The sequence below is a fragment of the Didymosphaeria variabile genome, assembly GCF_027946475.1.
Source record: "Didymosphaeria variabile strain IMI 356815 chromosome Unknown scaffold_4, whole genome shotgun sequence".
Taxonomy (NCBI): Eukaryota; Fungi; Ascomycota; class Dothideomycetes; order Pleosporales; family Didymosphaeriaceae; genus Didymosphaeria; species Didymosphaeria variabile.
In genome coordinates, this window is record NW_026611623.1 from 3,272,096 (window position 1) to 3,294,545 (window position 22,450).

The 22,450-nt window shown below is 42.2% G+C and overlaps 7 protein-coding genes across 7 annotated transcripts; 3 read left to right on the forward strand and 4 right to left on the reverse strand.

The window, feature by feature from the left end:
* Nucleotides 1-8,730: 8,730 nt before the first annotated feature.
* Nucleotides 8,731-9,336, forward strand: N0V89_005958 (uncharacterized protein; the record flags this gene model as incomplete). Its single annotated transcript, XM_056214731.1, has 1 exon — nt 8,731-9,336. The coding sequence occupies one exon, from the start codon at nt 8,731-8,733 to the stop codon at nt 9,334-9,336; it is 606 nt and encodes a 201-aa protein (XP_056071998.1).
* A 1,595-nt stretch (nt 9,337-10,931) lies between these two features.
* On the reverse strand, nt 10,932-12,665 carry ELP3 (Elongator subunit; the record flags this gene model as incomplete). Its single annotated transcript, XM_056214732.1, has 1 exon — nt 10,932-12,665. The coding sequence occupies one exon, from the start codon at nt 12,663-12,665 to the stop codon at nt 10,932-10,934; it is 1,734 nt and encodes a 577-aa protein (XP_056071999.1).
* An 830-nt stretch (nt 12,666-13,495) lies between these two features.
* On the forward strand, nt 13,496-14,801 carry LSC1 (ligase of succinyl-coa; the record flags this gene model as incomplete). Its single annotated transcript, XM_056214733.1, has 7 exons — nt 13,496-13,653; nt 13,706-13,734; nt 13,802-13,928; nt 13,980-14,042; nt 14,094-14,119; nt 14,169-14,251; nt 14,301-14,801. The coding sequence occupies 7 exons, from the start codon at nt 13,496-13,498 to the stop codon at nt 14,799-14,801; spliced, it is 987 nt and encodes a 328-aa protein (XP_056072000.1).
* Nucleotides 14,802-15,097: 296 nt separating this feature from the next.
* On the forward strand, nt 15,098-15,922 carry N0V89_005961 (uncharacterized protein; the record flags this gene model as incomplete). The annotated part of the gene is made up of 1 exon (XM_056214734.1): nt 15,098-15,922. The coding sequence occupies one exon, from the start codon at nt 15,098-15,100 to the stop codon at nt 15,920-15,922; it is 825 nt and encodes a 274-aa protein (XP_056072001.1).
* A 1,056-nt stretch (nt 15,923-16,978) lies between these two features.
* Nucleotides 16,979-17,995, reverse strand: FYV10 (GID complex subunit containing RING finger motif; the record flags this gene model as incomplete). The annotated part of the gene is made up of 3 exons (XM_056214735.1): nt 16,979-17,032; nt 17,083-17,892; nt 17,945-17,995. 3 exons carry the CDS (start codon nt 17,993-17,995, stop codon nt 16,979-16,981), a joined length of 915 nt encoding a protein of 304 aa, XP_056072002.1.
* Nucleotides 17,996-18,534: 539 nt separating this feature from the next.
* On the reverse strand, nt 18,535-20,497 carry ARB1 (ABC transporter ATP-binding protein arb1; the record flags this gene model as incomplete). Its single annotated transcript, XM_056214736.1, has 3 exons — nt 18,535-18,664; nt 18,718-19,859; nt 19,910-20,497. The coding sequence occupies 3 exons, from the start codon at nt 20,495-20,497 to the stop codon at nt 18,535-18,537; spliced, it is 1,860 nt and encodes a 619-aa protein (XP_056072003.1).
* A 696-nt stretch (nt 20,498-21,193) lies between these two features.
* N0V89_005964 (uncharacterized protein) lies at nt 21,194-21,901 on the reverse strand (the record flags this gene model as incomplete). The annotated part of the gene is made up of 1 exon (XM_056214737.1): nt 21,194-21,901. One exon carries the CDS (start codon nt 21,899-21,901, stop codon nt 21,194-21,196), a length of 708 nt encoding a protein of 235 aa, XP_056072004.1.
* Nucleotides 21,902-22,450: the final 549 nt, after the last annotated feature.

Consider the following 22,450-nt stretch of genomic DNA (forward strand, 5'->3'; position numbering starts at 1 on the left):
CTTCCCTTAAGTTTAATTTACTTCTACTTCTTATTAGGAGCTTAGAAGACTATATAGGTCTATCTTCTTAATAATTCTTTCTTAATTTTTATTTTTAATCTATTTTTTTACCTCTATAAGATTAAGGAGCTCCTTAAACCTAGTAAACTATTACTAAGTAAGTATTTTTATAAGCCTATTAGTAGGTATTTTACTTATTAGAAGATATATAACTTTAAAAGATCTTTTCTATATTTTTACCTTAGCTATATATTTTATATATCTATATATCTAAGCCTTATTATAATTCTTTTATTCTTTCTAATTACTAGCCTTATTATTTACTAATTATTATAATAGATTCTCTAGAGCTCTCTAAGATTAAGAGTAAGCTCTATAAAGAATTTCTTTAGTACTATAGCTTCTTTACTTATATACTCTAAGGCTAGGAGTTTAGCTTTAGTTATAGAGGTAGTTATAATACTTTAATAAGTAGCTTTCTAGATAATTACTCTTCTATATAGTAAAATTATATATCTATATAATAATTTTCTTATCTCTTAGTTATCTATAAAAGAGGCGTCTCTATAGATTAATAAATTAGGGCTATTATAGCCTCTAAATTAGATTACTTACTAATAAGTTTTCTAAAGATATATAATTACTTATTTAATAGTAGCTATATATTTAGGGCCTAGATTTATTAGAAAATAGAAGAGCTTTAAAACTATATATATAATATTAGGTCTTAGTATAATTACTATATAAAGTACTAATTCTATATATTCTTAGTATTCTTTAATCTCTTATAAGGTTATTTCTTTCTTATTTTTTATAAGCTCTTCTAAAGGTAGAAGTATTTCTAGAAAACTTTCTAATTCTTTAAAATTAAATTTTTTTATAATCTTATTAATATATATATTATAGATAAGTATAATAGTTTAATTCTTTTAATTTCTAATTACTCTTACTCTAAGAAACTATTTAACTAGCCCTTAATACTTAATTTTATATTTCTATTTAATCTTTATCTAGAACTCTTAAACCTGTTATTTATACTCTCTATAGTAGAGTAGTAGAATATTATTAATATAAAAAAGAATAAAGATTTTTAATTCTTTATTAAAGAAGAGGTATAGCTCTTCTTCTAAAATAGTAAGCCCCTAAGCTCTTAGTAATTCTAAAAACTCTTTATATTTAAGTCTCTAAGTTTATATAAAACTTATTTTAGCTTTATATACTTCTAATTCTTCTTAAATCTATCTAGTATTTTATAGACTACTAGGTTATTTATTATAATTTTTATATTTAAAAATACTCTAACTATATTATATTAGATAATCTTTATATTAAATTCTACTATAATTACTATTACTAATATAAAAGATTAAGCTACTAATATTACTATATATATTAAATTTATTATATCTTTCTCTTAGATATTACCCCTTATAACTATTTAAGCTTTATAATTTTTAAATTACCTATTTTAATTAGATTTATATATAAATACCTATTTTAGTAGGAGTAGTTATTTTTAACTTTTAATTAATTAATCTTAGTCTAAGTTTTTTTCTTTTATAAAGTTTTAATCTCCTTATAAGTAGTAAGGATAAAGAGCTATCTATATAGATAAGTATAGAGCTATTTTTATAATATAGGCTCTAGTAGAAGGTTATTCCTATAGATTTAATTAGAAAGTTTTACTTTCTATTCTTTCTTAAGTATTACTACTATAAAAATAGTATTAACTATAATATATAGGTATTACTTATTCTATACTTTTCCTACTCTAGTAGGAAGGTATACTTAAAGTTTTTTTATAGATTATTCTTTTATATTAAATCTATAATTAGTATATATACCCTAGTATTTTACCCCCTAGCTAATTATCTAGATCTACGTTTCTCCTTAGTCTTTATTTAGGTAGGTATATACTAGTTAGAAGATCTCTTTCTAGCACTTCTCCTTATATCTATCTACTTATTCTTAATTATAGAGCTTACGCTTACTATTACTTTTAGTAAATTAGTAGTAGGCCTACTTTATTTAGCTTAGTTAAGTTAACGTAGTTAGTATAAAAGGTAGGGACTAAGCTCTAAGAGCTCTAGAATATTATATTTCTAGAATTTAACTAGCTAGCTTTTCTAGACTATAGCTCTTCCTAGTAGCTATTAAAATCCCTATAATCTCTTAATTAATTATACCCTAAAGTAACTAGCTAAGGTGTTATTTTAGGGGTTATAAGTCTAGTAATTTCTTCCTAATTTATATAACTTCTTAGCTACTTACTAGACTAGCTAGTAGCTTATATATTAGTAGAATTATTAGTTTCTTAAATACTTAGTAGTCTATCTAAGCTTTTAGGTTACCTTAATTTATTACCCTAAGATTTTTATTAGGGTTTAATTAGTAATTCTAGTTTACTTACTTATTAAGTTTAGGGAGAAGATTAAGAATACCTTTATATACTTCCCTAGATTATTAATTTCTTCTTTATAGAGTATTTTAATAATTTTTATAGCTTTTTCCTAAAAAATACCCTAATTAGCCTTTCCTTTATAGAAGTGTAACTTATTAAAAGTTATATTTTATATAGTAATTACTTAATTAAGTATTAGAACCTATATTCTATAGATATTAGAGGTAATATAGCCTACTAAATATCTAATATAACCTTTAGAATTTATTTTAAATTCTTATCTATTATATCTAGCTACTTAATCCCTATCTAATAGGTATACTTAATAGCTATATATAAATACTCTACTCTAATCTAGCCTAAGATCTACTATAGTTACCTAATCTTTACTAGTTAGTAGTACTTAAAGTACTATTAGAACTAGTTATTAAGGACTTTATTTAGTAATTAAAAACTATAAACTATACTTAGACTTATACTATAAAGCTATACTATAGTATTTATAATCTCTAGCTAGAGCTTATTTAGTAGATTTACTCCTATCCATATTTTTATAACTTTAGTAATTAGTTTCTAGCTAGCTTATTCTACTTCTCTATTTAGCTTATAAGTATAGAATAGAGGAGATATAAGCTTTATTTTATACTTTTCTACCTATTCTTAATATTTTAATCTTCTATACTATAGTAGTATTACTTAATTATTATCTTAGTAGATTACTAAGATTATAAGTTTATATTTATTATTTATAAATATTCTTAAGTTCTTAATAACTCTTATAATCTCTAACTATAATTTTATAAGAAGATTATAATTATAGAGCTTTCTACTAAATTCTTCTTTTATAATTAGTATCTATCTTTTAAGTATTTAGCTTATAGGTATATTAAATAGATTCTAGGTTATTTTAAAAAATAGTCTAAGTGCTTATTTTCTTAGGTATCTAGAAATAACTTAAAAGGTATATATAAGTAAGTAATACTTATAGTCTTTTTTTTCTAATTCTAGAGATCTATATATTTTTTATATATAGAACTAGTACTTTAAGGGCTCTCTTTTCTAGGTAACCTAATTACTAGTACTAGAGCTCTTTACTATCTTTCCTAAGGTAATTAAATCTTAAGAATTTTTAGTTTTTATTTATTATACTTATAATAATAGAATAAGAGTAAATAGGCTTAAATTTAAGAAAAGTAAGGTTATACTTAAGTATAAGTTCTATAAGTACTATATTTATAACGGGGCCCCTAGGACACTATTACTAGCCGTAGCCCTATTAGGGTTGTGGTAAGAGATAAGTAGCGTATAGGGTTATATAGATTACGTAGGGTGTAAATCTTAATTAATTACTACTATAAGAATATGTTACTAAAGACTTAATAGTAATCTTCTATAAGGAAACTAGATATAGAGGACTATATTATAGATTAATAATAAAGGCTTTACCTAGTAGTAATCTATTATCTCTATATACTACTATCTAATAATGGCTCTATAGGCTCTACTTATAGATTCTATAGATTTAGGCTCTATAGCTCTGTCTAATAGATCTATAGATCTAATTACATAACTTTCTTACGTATCTATATTATGTTTAGCATCTAACCTATAATTGTATTCTTCCCCCTACATAATCTAATTAGTCGCTGCTGTTATTAATGTAAGTCCCATAATTCTATTACAGCGTAGTAGCTATAATAATATTATTCTTTAAAGTTCTAATATATAATATATAATCTAAACTAAAATACTAAATTCTAGCTTTTACTAAATAAGCTTCTAAGATAATATTTATATAAAAACCTTTAATAACTTTAATATCTTTAAGTAATAGATTCTTAGTATTTTTCCCTTTATTACTATTAAGTACTCTCTTAATTAGTCTATCTCCTATTCTAGTAATTAGAAAAGCCTATATTTTAATATATACTAAGTTATTAGTAGTTAACTTTCTAAATAATTTAAGAATAAGCTAGTTTTAATTATTAATAAGATAAACTATAGTAGCATTATTAACTATAGTACTTTTAAAGAGAGGGTAAGAAGTATTATAAGTATAGTATACTAGGTAATTCTTATTAATTATACTTAGGAGATCTTCTAGGTTAATTAAGGTAGTAACTACTAATCTAGGAAACTAAGATTTCTTAAAAGTAGTAATTATTATAGCTAGTATTCCAGTTTTCTAGCCTATTAAATTATATTTGAGTATAGGCTATTCTATTTAGATAGCTTAAAATACTTAAGAATCTTAGTATACTTATTCTTAGTTAGTATAATTAGTAGAAATCCTTTAGAATATACTCTAGTAATTACTATTTAGAGCCTTTAGTAAGTAATTAGCTTCTAATAGTAATTCTAAGTTTTATAAGGGTAAGAATAGCCTTTCTTTAAATTATTTAGCTTCTTTTTTAAGGTATTTTTCTTCTTATTACTATTTAATTCCTAGCTACCTAGTATTATAAATACTCTAAAGCTCCTTCTATTAATAATAGTTATTTTATATACCTATAGGAGTATTAAAAATACCCTACTAATTTCTTCTAAGAAGTTAATTTTTTATCTAAGGGTTTTTTACTTAATTACTTCCTACTTTTTAGCTTTACCCTAGTTAGGAGTAATCTTTATAGTAATTATATTAAGAAAATTATATATTATAAGTATTCCTTTAATATTTTTAATTCTATAAGTAAGTACTTTATAATAAAGAATCTACTAAGTAGTAAACTACTTAGAAATATTACTATTTTACTAATAAGCTTTTTTAAGGTAGTTCTAATATTTAGATCTAATAAAAGTTATTATACTTATATTTATTAAAGCTAGGTCCTATTTAAGCTTTTAAATTAAGCTTTAAAGCATTAGTTACTCTATTTTAAGAAAGGTATTTATTACTACTTCTATAAAATTAAGTAAAATAGTCTTATTTACCTAGTTCTAGAGATTTATAATTTTTATACTTTTAGTCTACTAGTCTAAGAACACTACTTAATATTCTATAATCTTAATTCTATAGTTTTCTCTATACTTTTTATAGTTTTTATAGATTAATTATACTCCTCCTATTTCTAAATAGTTAATAGCTCTAGTTATATAAGTAACTTAGAATTAGGAAGAGGTATAGGTTACTTTAGTTTTATTTAATTAATTAATTTTATATTAGAAGTATTAGAATTAACTTTACCCTAGATTTCTTTAGTACTAGTAATAATTTTAAAATAGTTATACTAGTAAGGCTAGTTAAATAATCCCTTAAGTAGGTATTACTCTAGCTAGACTTCTACTATTATAATAGAGTAATTAATTTTTAAATTAATCTTTAGATAGGTAGAGTGGTTTTACTAAGTATTTTTAAAGAAAAGTATATAGGGAGAAGTATCTTATTTAACTTTTTAAAGTACTAGGCTTATAATTATTAAGGAAAATAAGCTTAGTAAATAAGCTAATTAATTAGAATTACTATATAGGGATTATACTAGATTAGTAGTATATATAAGCACTTATAACCTAAAATAGGCCCTTACTTATACTAAGGATTCTTATATAATTAATTTAATTAATTATATATATACTACCTTAGCTAGCCTTTATCCTATAATTACTTAAGTAAGGCTTAGTTATCTCTAAGGCTCTTACTTTAATAGTAGGAGCTTTAGGTAGGGTCTAAGGAGCTTTAGTAACTATAGTAGCCTTATACTTTACTTTAATCTAAGCTTAAGTAAATATCTTACTTACTAAAATTATATTTATAGTAGTAAAAGCCTAGGAGAAGGGAGAAGTTAATTATAAGGTAGCTTAAAGTATAGTAAGCTATTATAAGTCTTTAGCTTCTTATTAGTTATATTTAAAGAGCTTATTAAAGATACTAAAAGCTCCTATTAATAGAAAGATATTAAGAGATTAAGAAAAGAAAATAAGGTAACTAAAAAACTACCTTATTATAATAAGTTATAAGAGTATTTACGCTCCTACCTTTACTTTACTACTTATTACTAGGTAATAGAAGCTTACTTACTTTAGCTAATTAGAGCGTATACTTAAATTAGAGATAAATAATACTCTATTACCTAAGTAAGAATTATAATCTTAAGCTAAGTAAGGGAGTAATTAAGCTATAAAAGGGTATATAAAGCTAGAAATACAGAGTAAGGAGCTTCTTATAAAGGTATAAAAGATTAGTTTAATCTTAAAAAGTACTTACTATACTTCTATAAAGATTATTCTTTTAGGAAAAGAGTATCTTTTACTAAGATAGGTAATTAAAACTATATATAGGTAAATAATAATTATTACTTACCTAGAGGATATGTTAAAGAAGTAATAGCTATACTATTTAATTATATAAGATGTGCTATTTAATTATATAGTAATTATATATAGAAACTAGAAGATCTCCTTCTAAGATTATATATATATTTGGCTAAACTAGCCGTCCTTTCTTATATAGTAATTCTAATTAATTTGCTTATAAACTAAGCTCTTTTCTATAATACTAAGAATTCTAATAATAGAGAGTAGCCTAGAGACCTTAACTATAACTATAACTATAACCTTAGAAATAGTTATTAAGAGAAAGTATTAGAGGGGCTCTATTAGAAGAAAATAAGTATTTATAGATAAATTATAGCTATTTATAATACTTTCTCTTCTATTATTCTATAATACTTTTTCTTTTATTATTCTACCTTACTTTCTCTCTTATCCTTTAATCTATTACTTATTAAAGCCTTTAATTATAATATATTCTAACTAAAGTAAAGGTACTTAATATACCTAATTTTAGTATACTATAGTCTATTCTTTTAATAGTATTACTTATAGATCTAGGCTTACTAATATATTAGATCTATATTAAGATTAACCTAACTATTAGTAATAAGCTAACTATTAATAATAAGCTACTATAGGTAGTGTAGCCTACTATCTATAGCACTAGTAAAAGGGCTATATAGAATTAGAAGGAAGCTAAGTAGTAATTCTATAGAATCTAGTTAACTATAGTAGTATTTAGAAATAGTAGAGAGATTAAGTAAGTTAAGAACTAGTTAAAAATATAGTAAGAGATATATATAGGTATTATTAAGATACTCTAGTTATATAAGATAGAGTAAATAGTAGTAAAAGCTTTAAAAATAAATAGTAACTTTAAATACTTTTTAAAGTATAAGTTAAAACTCTAGAGTATTTATAGCTACTATATCTATAACTACTATAAGGTAAAAGAGCTAACTAAAAAGAATAAAAGGTTTATTATAGAAGTAATAGGTAGGCTAAGTATTCTCTAAATATAAGAAATTCTACTTAGTATAAAACTATAAATATAGCTATACCTAGAGTTATTTTAAGTATAGAGCCTATAGTAGGTAATATAAGAATATAAGAATATAAGGATAATAAAATAGAAGTTCTATAATATTAGATTATTTAGTAGTAGTAGGAGTTTATAGAAGTTTAGGTATATAAAAGGCTAAGTAAGTAATAGTAATAGTAATTATAATAGTAATAGTAAAAGTAATAATAATAATAAAGAAAACTTAGTATTATATTAGTAGTAAAGCTAAATATATTATAATATAAAATAAACTAGTATCTAGCTATATATTAGTAAGTTTTTAGTAGAGGTCTAGCTCTAATATAAATAAGGTTTAAGTAAACTTAGTAAATCTATATAAAAGAAAAAGGGTAACTAGTAAGTTATAAAGTAAATAAAACGCTAGCCTATATTATATTAGTAGTAGAGCTAGATATATTATAATATAAAATAAATTAGTATTTAGCTATATATTAATAAGCCTTTAGTAGAGGTCTAGCTCTAATATAAATAAAATTTAAGTAAACTTAGTAAATCTATATATATAAAAGGGTAAATAGTAAGTTATAAAGTAAATAAAACGCTAGCCCTAGGCCTATAGGTAGTAATATATCTAAAACTTCTATTAAGTAATATATACTTCTATATACCTCTAACTACTTCTAGACCCTATATAGATAGTTATTTTACCTAAGCTAATATAAAGATATATATTTAAACTACGTATAGTATAGAGTCTTATATTAATATTATATCTATCTTTAATAGCGTCTATTAGAAATCCTCTATAGTTGCTTTTCCAAGTCCTAGAGCACAGGCCGTAGCTGCACGTGACGTCAAAGCCCCGGGGCCGATTCAGGCAGGGTACACTGGCCTTATCGATAGCGCCCGGGCAGCTCTTCGGAAATGTTTCGTGTCCACAACCGACTGTACACTACAAAGCACAACCACATAACCACGCCTCTTTTTTCTGGAAAGCGTTGATCGAGGTTGCCTCACACCCACCTGGAGTTTCAAAATGGAATCAGCCGACACATTCACGCTTCTCCCGCTGGTGATGGACCCAGCCACCAAAGCTATCAGCGCGAACCCCGCCAATGCCGCGTTGAAGAACGAACTGGAGGCTCTCAACGCGCTGCACCGCGGTCTCCTCAGCGTGGGCACACCAACAGGCACACCACCTCCGCCTGTCCCCGTCAACCCCACCCGTAGCGCTCAAATCGGCAAGCTCCGCGAATCTGGCAATAACGAGTTCCGCAAAGGCAACCATGCACAAGCCGTCAAGCTGTACGGCCTCGCAATCGACATGGCGCTCGGCCGGCCGCACTGGGAGCCATCAGGCCTGGTGCGCGAAGAAGTCAGCGGTTTGCTGAGCAACCGTGCGCAGGCGAATATGGCGCAGCAGAACTGGGCCGAGGGCGCTGTGGATGCAGAGGCGAGCGTGGAGATGAAGAAGGCAGACAACGCAAAGGGATGGTGGAGGCGGGGCAAGTGCTTGGTGGAAATGGGTCGATTGGAGGAGGCGGAAACGTGGGTGAGGCAGGGGCTCGAGTTTGGCGCGAATGAGCCGGACTTGGTGCAGTTAAAGCAAGACATCGAGAAGAGGAAGGCTGGGAGCGTTTAGAGGAGTCGAACTAGGTTCGTGAGCTAGGGGTCTTATGCGAAGAGCTCTACACTTATGCATTGCGAGGCGTTCGGGCGCAGGGCGTCATTGATCTTTATGGCAACAAGTTCACTTATTCCAGAGGTTTTTGTCTATAACAGAGAGCGTAGTCTACATGGGATTGAGCAGGATCAAGAGACAATTGACCAATTTCCGGGTGTTCTTGTATTACTCAAGATCACATTATTGTACTGGAATACTCGCTGTGGAAGACGTGCAGAGATGTGTGTGCGGCCATTCGCCTACCTGAAGCCTTGCTACTGGATCTTATAAAGCAGATATACATGAACATGCTCATATTTCAAAGAATATCCAAATGATTTCTGTATTTTGGAAATGTACCCACGCGGGGTGGTGCATCTACTACTATCGAGTATGTAAAGATGCATGGTTCGGCCGCGACTCCCTGCACATGCACTGCGTGCGTCAGGGCGCGACCCACTTTTATCGCCAAGCTATCGTGAACCAGCCGCAGGCACCTCATAACCATACAGTCAACCTCCGCCATCACCGACATCTTCGCACGCCCTTTCACCGCCGTCCAGGACCTTGCACAGCACGTTTCAACTCAACTGTCACTCGCCCGTACCCCGTCGAAGCCTCAACCAGACGCCGAGGCAAGTCTCGTCACGAGCTCCGCGACCGCCGCGCACCCACCAACCTCACAGCCACCATGGTGAAGCCACTGGTTTCTGCCATGAATGCTTGGACATGGTATGCATGCCTCCGATCGTAGCAAGGAAGAGGAAATTAACTAACCAACCTGATCCAGCATCGTCGTGTCCATCTTCGCCATCGTCATTCTCTCCGTCATAGGCGCATTGTTTAAAGTACGTCGACTCCTCCCGGTGTCTAAGTCCCTAGAACCGCCATCGCAAACGATTGTCGGCACGGGCGGACATCATGGTTGTACATACTACGGAGTATAATGCTAATGTTGGATGCCGCAGACAAATAGCCACACAATGATGGGAGGCAAGGAAGACCCGTCCGATGGAGGTGCTGTAGCAGGCGCAGTATTCGGAGCTGTCTTCATATATATTGTATGCCCTAAAACACCATCACAAGAACCGGACGGTGGTAACTAATTGAATTCAGGGTTTCCTCGTTTTCTGCGGCTTCCAAGCCCTCCTCCACATGCGCGAAGCCCGTCGCGGCGCCATAGCGTTGTCGTAGTCTGTTTCTAGATACAAAGGCGGAGGCGATATGAACTCGAAGAATTTAATATGTATAGCGGAGTGGGGCAGGATAGGATACAGGAGACAGCTGTCTCAAGATTCTGCGTGGGGGCACATCTGACTGATGTTGGCCAGCTGCGTTTGGTGGCTTACGCCGTGGCGTTCGAGTGGCATCATGAAATGGGCTTGTAATATTCAGCATCGATCTCATGGTTATCTGTAGAAATTTGGATTCCAGCACAGCAATATGCGATCAATGCATCCATCTAGCATTGTCCCCCCGTGTCCCAGTCTGCAGTTGTCATGCACCCAATTCCAACGCCAGCAATGCAGTGTGTGCTCGTAACAAGACGCCAATCTCTCAAGATCTCGGCAACCCTACCATTCTCTCACCCACCCCGGCTCCAGTGTCTTACTCATATACGGCCCATCGAGGCAGTATCCCAACTTCGCATAGTAACTCCTCACCCCAACACCCGAAATAACACTGATCTTGCTGCTACCATGCTCCTCTCGCGCAATCCTCTCAGCCTCCTCCATCAACAACGTCCCGTAACCCTGGTGCTGGAACTTCTTCGGATCTCTCGCATGTACCGGCACCGCACTACCATAAACGTGCAACTCTCTCACAAGACTCGTAGGCTGTCCCGTAAGCTCTTCTCGGAAAGTGTGTTCCTTGGAGCACTGGCGAAGACGTAATAAAGCGATGAGAATGTCTTGCTTCGGGTCCTCGTACGCAAGGAAGGTCTCCCAGCCGCCGTTCGCTGTGTAATCGCGGCGCACGAGCTCCACTTGATCGGGGCGAATCTTGTGCTTGACTTCGTTGATCCCGACTTCACGAGTGCGCACGTCGCGACACGTAGTTCCGAAGTCTTTCATACGCGCAAGTGCTAGCTCCCTCAGATTCCCGTTCTCGACGCCAGAAGTGACGAGCGGCATCGGGATATCTCTCTGCACACGGTAGATTCTCGTCCATGGGGGCACCAATGCCAGAATCCGCGCAACAACATCGATGAGCGCGTTTGGCGTGTAGTTCTTATACCGTCCTGTCCTCCATAATTCGTAGAGCCCCGTGCCACGGATGACTAGGGTGGGATAGATCTTGAGGCCGTCCGTCCGGAAGTCGGGGTTGGAGAAGTACTCCACAAATTGATCGAGATCGCGCTCCATGCCTACGTTGGGCAGATCCGGCATCATGTGGGAAACAACCTTGAAGCCGGCATCTTTGGCTAGACAGAAGGTTTTTGCGACTGCGGCGACGGTGTGACCGCGGTTGGTGTCGCGGGCTACATCTTCGTAGAGAGATTGCACGCCGATCTCCAGTCTCGTACACCCATATCGCAACATAGATGAGAGATGCTGGTCTAAGCAGTAGTCTGGCCGGGTTTCGATGGTAATGCCAACGCACTTGATATTACTCATTTCACCTGCTGCAACGGCTTCATCAACGTTTTTTGTTTGGTATCCTGATAACGCATTGTGGAGTTGGGAGATGAACTCATCGCGGTAGGATTCCGGAAGCGACATGAATGTACCACCCATGATGATATACTCGACCTTGTCGACACTGTGACCGAGCGCCTTGATCTGATCCACGCGACCACGTGCCTGCTCGTAGGGGTCGTATCGTGCGCGAATGGCGCGCATGGAGGTTGGCTCATAGCCGGTGTAGGATTGGGTAGAGTACTCAAAGTCAGAGTCAGGACCACCAGGGCAGTAGACACATATGTTGCCAGTGTATGAAATGTGTGGGCATCGATGCGGTTTGCACATTACTGCGACTACCGCAATGCCAGAGGAAGTCCGAATGGGTTTCGCAATCAACTTAGGCAGAATGTACTTCTTGTAATGCTCGGGCACCGCCGCGATGATGGCCGTCAAGGGTGGCTGACTCTTCAGATAATGTTTCTTTGCGATCTGACCCCTCAAGTGATTCAGGTTTAGGTCCTTCTTAGGCTTTGATCCATCGGCTTGCGCTTCATAGTCCTGGATAAGGGCGGAGGCGATATCCGCGCATGCGCGCATATATCGTTCATTTTCTGGTGGCAATTTGATATTCTTGGGGAGGCGGTTGTGCCTGGGCTTGGCCTCTGTGAGAGTGACGGTCGCCATGGCGTGTCGCTTGAAGCGATACGGTAAAGTGTTGTCTGTAGCGCAGTAAGAGTTGCAGCTCTGCGGTGCTCGTGGAGTCAGTGGGGGGTTGTGATTTTTGGGCAAGATGGCGAGCTAAGCTAGCTTGGGCTAGTGAAAGACCCTCACACTGGTGCAGCGTTGGATCTTAAACATGACGTCCAACTTCGTGTGTCTCTACTTTTGGAGGTCCGCTGTGCCAGAAGACGTTGCTGAACGCCTACACTGCTCCGATGGTAAGACCAATCTGACGTCCTGTTACCATTGTCGCCTTGCGACAGCTGCATTCACAAAGGCAACATATAATACGCTATCAGGAAGCTCGAGGAACACTATGAACTCTGGAGAGACATGGCGCAAGAGAAGGTCTCGTCGAGCTTCAGCGGCGAGATTGTACATGTCCAATTCCTGCACCTTGGAGCAGACTCGTTGCTTTTTGCATCGTCGGACAGTGTGTGCGAGTTCCGGTTTTGCGCTCCCTGCATGTGATGCTCCTTCAATTTATAGAAGTCCCAACCATCAACGCGCTGAGAGGATGCGGATTGATTGCGCAGTCTAGGGCGGCTCCGTACAATGATTAGGTAGGGATGGAAATAGATGTGGTGACGGAGGTATCCGCGAGGCATTTTCGTGTGAAGCCGGGAGCTCAGACGCTTGCCGGCCGAATAGCAGCTGGAAAGTTTTGGCCAAGCTCCGAAAGGGCAACCGTGCAGATCGTGTCTCCTCCGCGACAACCCCCATCCAAACAGCTCTCCATCAATCCATTCCCCTTCTCCAGTACACGTCTGTTCTCGTGACTTCATACCGTCACGATGCAGGCCATACGACGACCTTTGAGCTCGGCGCTGCGGCACGCGGCCGCCAGGAACTATGCGACGAGCTCCACACCGTATGCGGACACGATCAAGAACTTGCGCATCAACGGCGACACCAAGGTGCTGTTCCAGGGCTTCACTGGCAAGCAGGGAACGTGAGTCGCATCCAGAGCGTGCCTGATGCGAACGGTGCTGACGGACGAATAGCTTCCACGCCCAGCAGGCCATCGAGTACGGTATGCGCTGCAATCCTAAACCTGTCTCGACAACCCCCTCACGAGCCCAATTGACGCGGAGATACAGGCACAAACGTCGTCGGCGGCACGAACCCTAAGAAGGCTGGCACCGAGCATCTCGGCAAGCCCGTCTTCGCGACGGTAGAGGAGGGTATTAAGCAGACTGGCGCGACCGCCTCCGCCATCTTCGTTCCGTATGCATGGTCTATCGCGTTTGGCTGGTCCACAAGCTGATCCTGCTACAGTCCACCGCTTGCGGCCAAGGGTATCGAGGAGGCGCTCACCGCTGAGATTCCTTTGGTAGTATGGTAGGTTCTTCCGATTGTTGCGCGCATTTCGAAGCTAACGAGTCGGCATAGCATTACTGAGGGTATCCCGCAACACGGTATGCTTCTTTCTGCTGCTACACCCTTGTACGGTGCTAATGAATACAGACATGGTTCGCATCACCGACATGCTCAAGACGCAGAACAAGACGCGCCTTGTCGGCCCCAATTGCCCCGGCATCATCGCTCCTGTACGCTGTACCAAACACTCTTTCGCCGCGCACTACTAACATATCCCAGGGACAATGCAAGATCGGTATCATGCCCGGCTTCATCCACAAGCGCGGCCGCGTCGGCATCGTTTCCCGCTCCGGAACCCTCACTTACGAAGCCGTCAACCAGACCACCCAAGCCGGCCTTGGCCAGTCGCTCGTCGTCGGAATTGGCGGTGACCCCTTCTCGGGCACCAACTTCATCGACTGCCTCAAGGTCTTCCTGCAGGACGAGGAGACTGATGGTATCATCATGATCGGCGAGATTGGTGGCAGCGCCGAAGAAGATGCTGCCGACTTCCTCAAGGCGAATAACACGGCCAACAAGCCCGTCGTCAGCTTCATCGCCGGTATCTCTGCGCCACCGGGCCGGAGAATGGGCCACGCCGGTGCCATCGTCAGCGGTGGAAAGGGTGACGCCAATTCCAAGATCACCGCCCTTGAGGCTGCTGGTGTCGTCGTTGAGCGCTCGCCTGCCGCCCTCGGCAAAACTCTGTACGACCAGTTTGTAAAGCGAGACTTGATATAATGGGCCGCCCAGCCTGTGTGATGATGTCTGTTCCTTTGGGTTGTAATCTGGTTAGAGCGCGTATCTAGGTTTTGGCAGACTGAGATGGCTGTACCCCATCACGTCCGGTGTATATTTAGTCCGTTTAGAGCAATGCTACCCGTCTGCATCGAACCACACATGCAGCACATTTCTCCGAGAAAAGAGGTTGAGCAACGTGTGCGAGCATGGTCATAGCTCAAGAAGACGGTTCCATTTCCAAAAATCTCCCCGCAACACCTCCGGACTCTGATAACCCAGCACCCCCCATCACAACCATGTCCAAAACAAAGACCAAACGTGCGCGTCGTGAGCTCAAACGTGACGCATCCCGCAAGATCGCCAACCACCAAAAAGCTGCCGTTGCCGCCGCGAAATCCCTCCAGAAGCCCTCCGCACCGCCCTCGAAGAAGCAGAAGCAGAAACAGACCAACGACCCAAGTCCTACCGCTGCAGCCACCGCAAAACCGCATGTTCAGGCTTCACAGAGGCATCAAGTTCCCTTCGGCACTTACGACCACATCCTCCTCGTTGGAGAAGGCGACTTCAGTTTCACCAAATCCCTCGTAACCGAGCACGCCTGCGCAAACGTTACCGCCACCTCCTTCGATACCGACGAACAAGTACGCACAAAATACCCTACTTTTGCGCAAATATATGACGAGCTAAGTGCACTGACACCGCCCGTGCCGTTCCACCACGGCATCGACGCCACGAAGCTCGGCTCCTTCAAGACACTCCGCTCAGCAGAGGAGAGAGAAGAGGGTTGGGACACCATAGCCTTCATGTTCCCGCACACAGGCGGTCTCTCCACAGACGTAAATCGGCAAGTGCGCGCCAACCAAGCTCTCCTCGTCGGCTTTTTCAACTCGTGTCTATGCTCCCATAAGAGCCGGTCGTTTCTCCGCGAAGGCGGGAAAGTTCTAGTCTGCCTGTTCGAGGGCGAGCCATACACGCTGTGGAATGTGCGGGATCTGGCGCGGCATGCTGGGCTGAAGGTTGTGGAAAGTTACAAGTTTGAGTGGGAGGATTATCCAGGGTACGCGCATGTGAGGACGTTGGGGGCTATTGAGGGGGGGTGGGGCATGGAAGGGCGAGGATAGGAGGGCGCGGATGTATGTATTTGAGAAAGCAGGGGAGAGGAAGGAGGAGGATGATAAGAAGAGGAAGGGAAAGAAGAGGGCGAGAGAGGAGAGCGACAGTGACTCAGAGGAAGGGTGAAGAACGTGCCGCAAGGTTGGACTATACAGCTGGTCCCCTCGGAACACTGCGCTTAATACTCTCAACAGGGTGTCGCGCTAGTTCGGCGTGGTATAATGTACGGGTTGAACATGTGACCAGCGACTGGAAGTTCACAACAGGTCAGAATTCACGCCTTCACACCGGCGAAACAGGAGAAAATTAAGGGGCTCTACCAGCGCATCTAGGCTATTCGGACAGACGTGGTGCGCTTCAGTGAACAGGAATGGCCTTCTAAAGACCCCAGAAGAGTATGTGTCGGCACGAATCATTGTCGTTAGGAACTACCAGACACGGCACCTGTCATAGCCGTAGGTGGTCAGACTGGGAGTGCAAGGGATACAGGTGGAAAAGTTACACCAGGGAGTCAAGAGGAAGGAGAAATGCGATATCGGTCGATGCATAAGAAGACTATCTCTCTCACGCCCAAGTTCATACACTGAACGCCACGCTATGCAAATGTGAAACCATAAACTCCCGCTAAGCCCTCACGAAGATATCGACGAGTACCAGTCACAAGATGAACACCTTCCTCACATCGGTCTCTCTCCACTTCATCCCGCCCAATCCCTCCACCGGGTCTCTCACGCACCCTGGTTCAACCCCAACCTTGGTGCAAAACACTCTTAAACGTCCCTTGCCGTACACTCTACCGTTAGGAAGAACCACCGGATCACTTTCTACCAAACTCTTGCTATGGTGCGCATAAGGCACGTTGCGTGCCAATTCGTTGAGCTCAGTACTGCAGATGGGGCATACAGATGTCGATGTGATGCCATGTGAAGACGCAGTGAGCGGCATAGTCGTAGGTGCGGCATAAGCAGAGTGGCAAGCAGGTGTTTTGAGTGCGGAGAGACCGGCTGACAGAGCTATATGAAGAAGAGGCCGAGGCGGCAGAGAGTAAAGTGTGTGGTGGGTTGTCAGGAAGAGGTGTGCAAGGTGGGTCCAGCGAGAGTCGGAATATAGCTCCTATACTGTATGTTAGCTCTTGTCATGTTGCGCTTGTAGAAGGAGTTGGACATACACTGTAAGGCTTGACGTCGTCCCAAGGTCGATAGGCCAACAAGCCTGCGGCTTTCCGCAGCAGCGCAAAGTCCCCACTCGCACTCAGATACTTCTTTGCGTGTGCCCGTGCTTCGACCAGTTTCTCCTCTCCGGCACCGTTAGTATCCCCATCAAGGCTGATACCGTTCAGGCCATCCATATCCGTGTCTGTGTCCCCGATGCCCGCGTGGTGACCTTGTCGTACCAGCTCAATGTATTGCTGCAGCCTGAGCTCAAACTCCAGCATGCTTCCTTGCTTCTTCAACTCCTTGCTGTTCTCCTTGCACCAATTCAGCGCTAGACTTGTATTCCTCTCTTCCCTCAGGCTCTTTTCGATCTTATGGCAGGCGACGAAAGCATCCACATCGACCAGCTCCTCGATGCCCTGGCTTGCCGCCAGATGCGCCGCGCTCTCCGAGTATCCTTCCCGCAACAGGTAATCGACTAGCAGCCGCGACAACCGTGTCCTGCTCCATTCATCGTACTTGAGGTCCACCAGGCTTTGTACTTCATATAGATCCTGCAGGTGCTGCAACCGCGCGCGATTCGACCTGTGTATGCGCATCTCCTCGTCGTGCAGAGTTTCCAGCTTTCTCTTCAGGCCCTGCATCTTGGAGATGATGCTGTCGAGCGAGGTGAGGGTGGCGTCGGGCGTGGCGGTTTGGGAAGCTGTTCTTGTGGCGGCGGTTAGGGACGAAAGGACGTCTCTGGTGCTGTTCTCGACATAGCGCTGGGCATTCTTCTGGTTCCTCCGCGATAATTCGTGGGGCATGCGGAGGAGGGGTTGGTCCTATGTGCGGTGCGATTAGCTTTGGGTGTGGCTGGGAAGCATGTTGGCGTACAAGCAGCAGGTGCGACTCGGCGTTGAGCTTCGTTGTAGTGAGCTCCGCCATGAGGGACAATACGGGTAGAAGCTGACTGTTCAAATGTAGGATCAGTCTTCAGCTCGGGTGTCAATATGCGTGTGAACGAGCACAGTAACCGTGGAGCGAATCGCGAGCGGTATGCAATAATGAAGGTGTGGGCATGGAGGAAGCTCCAAAGAAGCTCGCGGGGTTAACCGGCGACCGTCACAACCCACAGGTCACGCTGGGGCGCGTGCTCAAGCCCTGCACTTGCGTCACGTCGACACTCAGACGGCACGCCACAAGTTTCTAGCTTCATAAAGCACGGTGGACTGTGTCTTGTTCTACAAGATGTCATTCTGTCATCGAACGCACGTCTATAAACGCCTCTAAGTCCCAATGCATCGTGAAGCGCAGGATATCCAGGTGCTCTTGGCCCCTTCTGCGACAACTGGAGCGGGACCTGCGAGCTGCTTGTTCCTGCAAACGCACTTCATGCATCCAGCTCTTGGTAACTTTTATTCATGCCCGAATTGCAAACTCAAACACACATGCGATCGCTTCTACTGCCAATCAGAGATGGTCCCTCACTTGAGGATACCATCCTTGATCATCTTCTTCTGGAGGTGCTTCTTGTATTCGGCAATACTGCCGTCCCACTTGCGCACCGTCTTGTGTTCGCACACCATGATGTCCTTGGCGATCTTGTCAAGCAATCTAAAACTTGTCAGTAAAGGGTCTGGCGTTACCGTGTACATGGATGAACTTACCGGAAGTCGTGGGACACGACGACGACACCACCACTGAAAACGTTGATTGCGTCCGCCAGACTGTCAATCGTAGGGATGTCCAGTCCGTTGGTAGGCTCGTCAAGCAAGATCATGTTGGGACTTTCAATGGCCAGCAGCGCGAAAACGATACGGCTCTTTTGGCCTTCGGAAAGCGTGGCCATCTTGGCCGTTTGGCCTTCACCAGTCATGCCGTAGCGGCCAAGCTGTTGCCGCCAGTATTGGTAATCCTGGGAAATGTGGGAGAACTTGTCGCGGACGAAGTCAAGAGCCGACTTCGTGAGATCGAGCTGTTCAGCTGAGTGCTGGCTGTACACACCTAGCTTCAAGTGAGTGTGTCGGGAAACAACACCCCCAGTTGGTGACAGCGCTCCTGTGAAAATCTTGAGGAGAGTGGACTTTCCGACACCGTTGGGTCCGACAAGAGCTGTTCGGGAGTCCATGTCGACACCAAAGTCAAGGTGCTCGTACAGGTTATCTTCGGCCTTGCCAGAATACGAAAAGGTTACGTCGTCGAGCGAAAGCACAGGAGGAGGAAGCTTCTCAACTTCAGCGAAGCGGAAGGTGAAGACTCGGTCAGCAATGACAGGCTGGATGAAGCCGTCCGCCTCCATCTTATCGAGGATCTTCTGCCTAGACTTGGCTTGTCGGACCAAGTTGGCATAAGTACCCGCGGAAGCGATGAACTTCTTGATGTGCTTGATCTCATCCTGCTGCTTCTCATATGCCTTGGTCTGGTTGACTTCCTGCTCAGTACGCGTCTTGATGTATGTGTCGTAGTTACCGCCATAGTACAAGAGCTGCTTCTGACGCATATCGATCATATTGGTGCAGACACCGTTCAAGAAGTCCATGGAGTGCGAAACGAGGATGAGGGTACGGTCCCACTTCTTCATGTACTCCTCCAACCACACACAGGCCTCCAAGTCCAAATGGGCAGTCGGGTCATCGAGCAAGAGAAGCGAGGGCTTGACGAAAAGGGCCTTGGCGAGGGCAACTCTCATCTTCCAGCCACCGGACATGTCCTTGGTCTTCTTCTGGATAGTTTTCTTGTTGAAACCGAGACCAGTCAAGATGATACCAGCGCGGACGTGGAAAGTAGAGGGGTCCATCTCTTCTTGTTTCTGTCGTGAAATGTTAGCGGTGCAACGGCGGGCATACCGGCCATACCAACCTCGTAGATCTCCTCGAGCACAGGGCTGTCCGGGCCATCCTTCTCTAAGATCTCCTCGGCGAGCTTCTCTAGGCGGGCAAGCTCATTTTCGGCCTCGCGCACAACCCAGTCTAGCGCACCCAGCTCAGTAGCTGGCGCACCCTTGTCCAGCAAGTAGATGTCGATGTGCTCCGGGAAAGGGAACTCGCGGCAGTCGATAGCTTTGAGTAAGGTCGACTTTCCGCACCCGTTCTCACCTAGGAGACCGTAGCGGCGGCCGTAGTTGACCTCGAGGGTTGTGTCGTTGAAAAGGACGCGGCCGTGGAACACGAGCGAGGCGGAAGTGATCTTGACGTCTCGCGATGCCTCGAGGGACGCCAGCACACCGGTAGTAACACGGTCTGAGATACCGAGCTTGTCTGTCTGCGAAGTGAGATTCTGTACCTCCTCATTCAGCTCTAGGTCCTGAGCCTCGTCTCCGTCGACTGAGTTGGCCTTTGACGCATTCTTGGATGCGGCCTTAGAGGAGACCTTGGAGGCAGGAGTCTTCTTTTCCTTGCCGGCGGCGGCGCGCTTGGCGTCGCGGGCGGCTTTGGATGCGGAGACCATGTTGGGTTTGTGTGTCGAATGTAAAGGTGACGGAGGAGGGGCGATGAAATTTCGTGAGATTCAAATTGCCCCGCTAATGCTGCCTTATCGATAGGCTCGTGTCAGGTCGAAAACGACGTCTTGATAGGCGCCGTCGTATCCGAGAACAAACAAAGTGTGGAGGGTATGATGCAGTGAGGGAGAGCAGCCGTGTGAGGTAGAAAGAACATGTGCGTAGACACTCAGACAAACGATGCTTCGATTTTTCGTTGGGTGGCGCGGGGTGGTGTCCGCACGGGCCAACAAATGAGCCTCCGCCACCACCACGGCCTTCCGGGACCTCTACGAGAAGCCAGCGCATCATCGGGGTTGTTTCTACAGATTCCACAGAACACTCGGGAGGTGCTCCTCATAGGTTGGCGTCCGTGTCTAAACCGTGATGCCTCATTATTTTTATCATCTATCAAGAAGCGCATCCTAAGAGTACCTGACGTAGGTGTCACACAAAGCACTAACGCCTATTGGTGGTTGTACCCTGAAAACGCTCCAAGTAACGATGTCTCCACCAACGCTATGCAAATTGCAGACCTGGACTCCAAACGCAGCATGCAAACCACCACCAGATGCCGCGCAATGTAACTAAAGGCACCGCTCACGAACGCTCACGAACGCCACCACTGCTTCAATGATCCACAGCCCCATGACTCGGAACCATCGTCATGTTCGCAGTCCGCTCGATACCGAATACTGCGACGATCTAGAGGATCCCTTCGCAAGTCGATGTCGTAGACATTCGAGCAACTCCGACTCCTCGCTATTGAGTGCTAGAGTGTCTGGCAACGTGACTCCGCGCGCAGAGATGGTGATATATGATGACTTCTCTTCGTTGTCCTCATCCTCCAGATCTTCAATCCTTCCCTCGGATCCCCCCGTACCATTAGGCCCGACTTCCACGTCGTGCCTCCTCGTTACGTGGAGAGGTAGCGGAGTCCACCAGTACACCGGAAACTGGCGTTGAACATTATTGAGGACCAGGCCGACGATGAGCATCAAAGTCGTTCCCCACATGATTACACCCACAAAGTACCACCCCATCTCTGTGATCTCAGGCGATGTCGCAGCGAGGACAGCAGAGGCGCCACCTGGTGGATGGACTGTGCCGGTGATGAGCATGACAGCCGAGGCGGTGCCGCACGAGATTGCGCCTGCTATCCATTTTATCTTTTCGAAATCCGAGCGGAGACGGAAAAGCTTTGTAATCCCTACGCCGATGATGGCTGAGATAGTGTGTCCGAGGAGAGCATTACGCGGTTGCCCAAGTGGTGAACGGATAGCGTTGTATTCTAGCACAGCTGAAGCACCCTTCCCTAAGTGAGCTTGCAGATAGAGAAGTAGAATCGGAAACATGTCGTGATCCGCGTCCATCCAAGATCAATGAGACATCGCCTGGTCTTGTACATGGATTTGCGAATAAGGCCGTGGGAAGTATATGCGTTTCTGTATCGCGCAACTTTCCTGGCCGAACTAGTATATACAGGTAATAGAGTTTACTCACATAAGAGGCTATCAACGCAGGCGGATGATGCATCTGAATAATTCTCGTGTTGTTGAACACCGCAGCGACAACCGCCAATCCGCAAAAGGCTCCCAGTAACGACCAAAAGGCTCCCAAGACGTTTCCTACATCTGGTTTCGGCTCTTTCCTGTACCCAAGAAATCTTGAAACTGGCGTCGGTAACCAGTGAAGCGGTGAGGGAGGAACGATTCGGTTCACATAGCGATCGACGTCGATATTCCATGCCTCAGCTTTGAGGAAGAATGCCATTCTGGCCAAGTCAAGGTGCCTCACGTTCAACGGCTGGAGCCCCAAATGAGTAAACAAAGGAAGAGACGGCCAGCAAAGGTCCGACTGAAATCCACCGTCAAGTCAGGCCCTAGTGTCGTCGAGAGTGAAAGTACGACAGCAACAGTCTG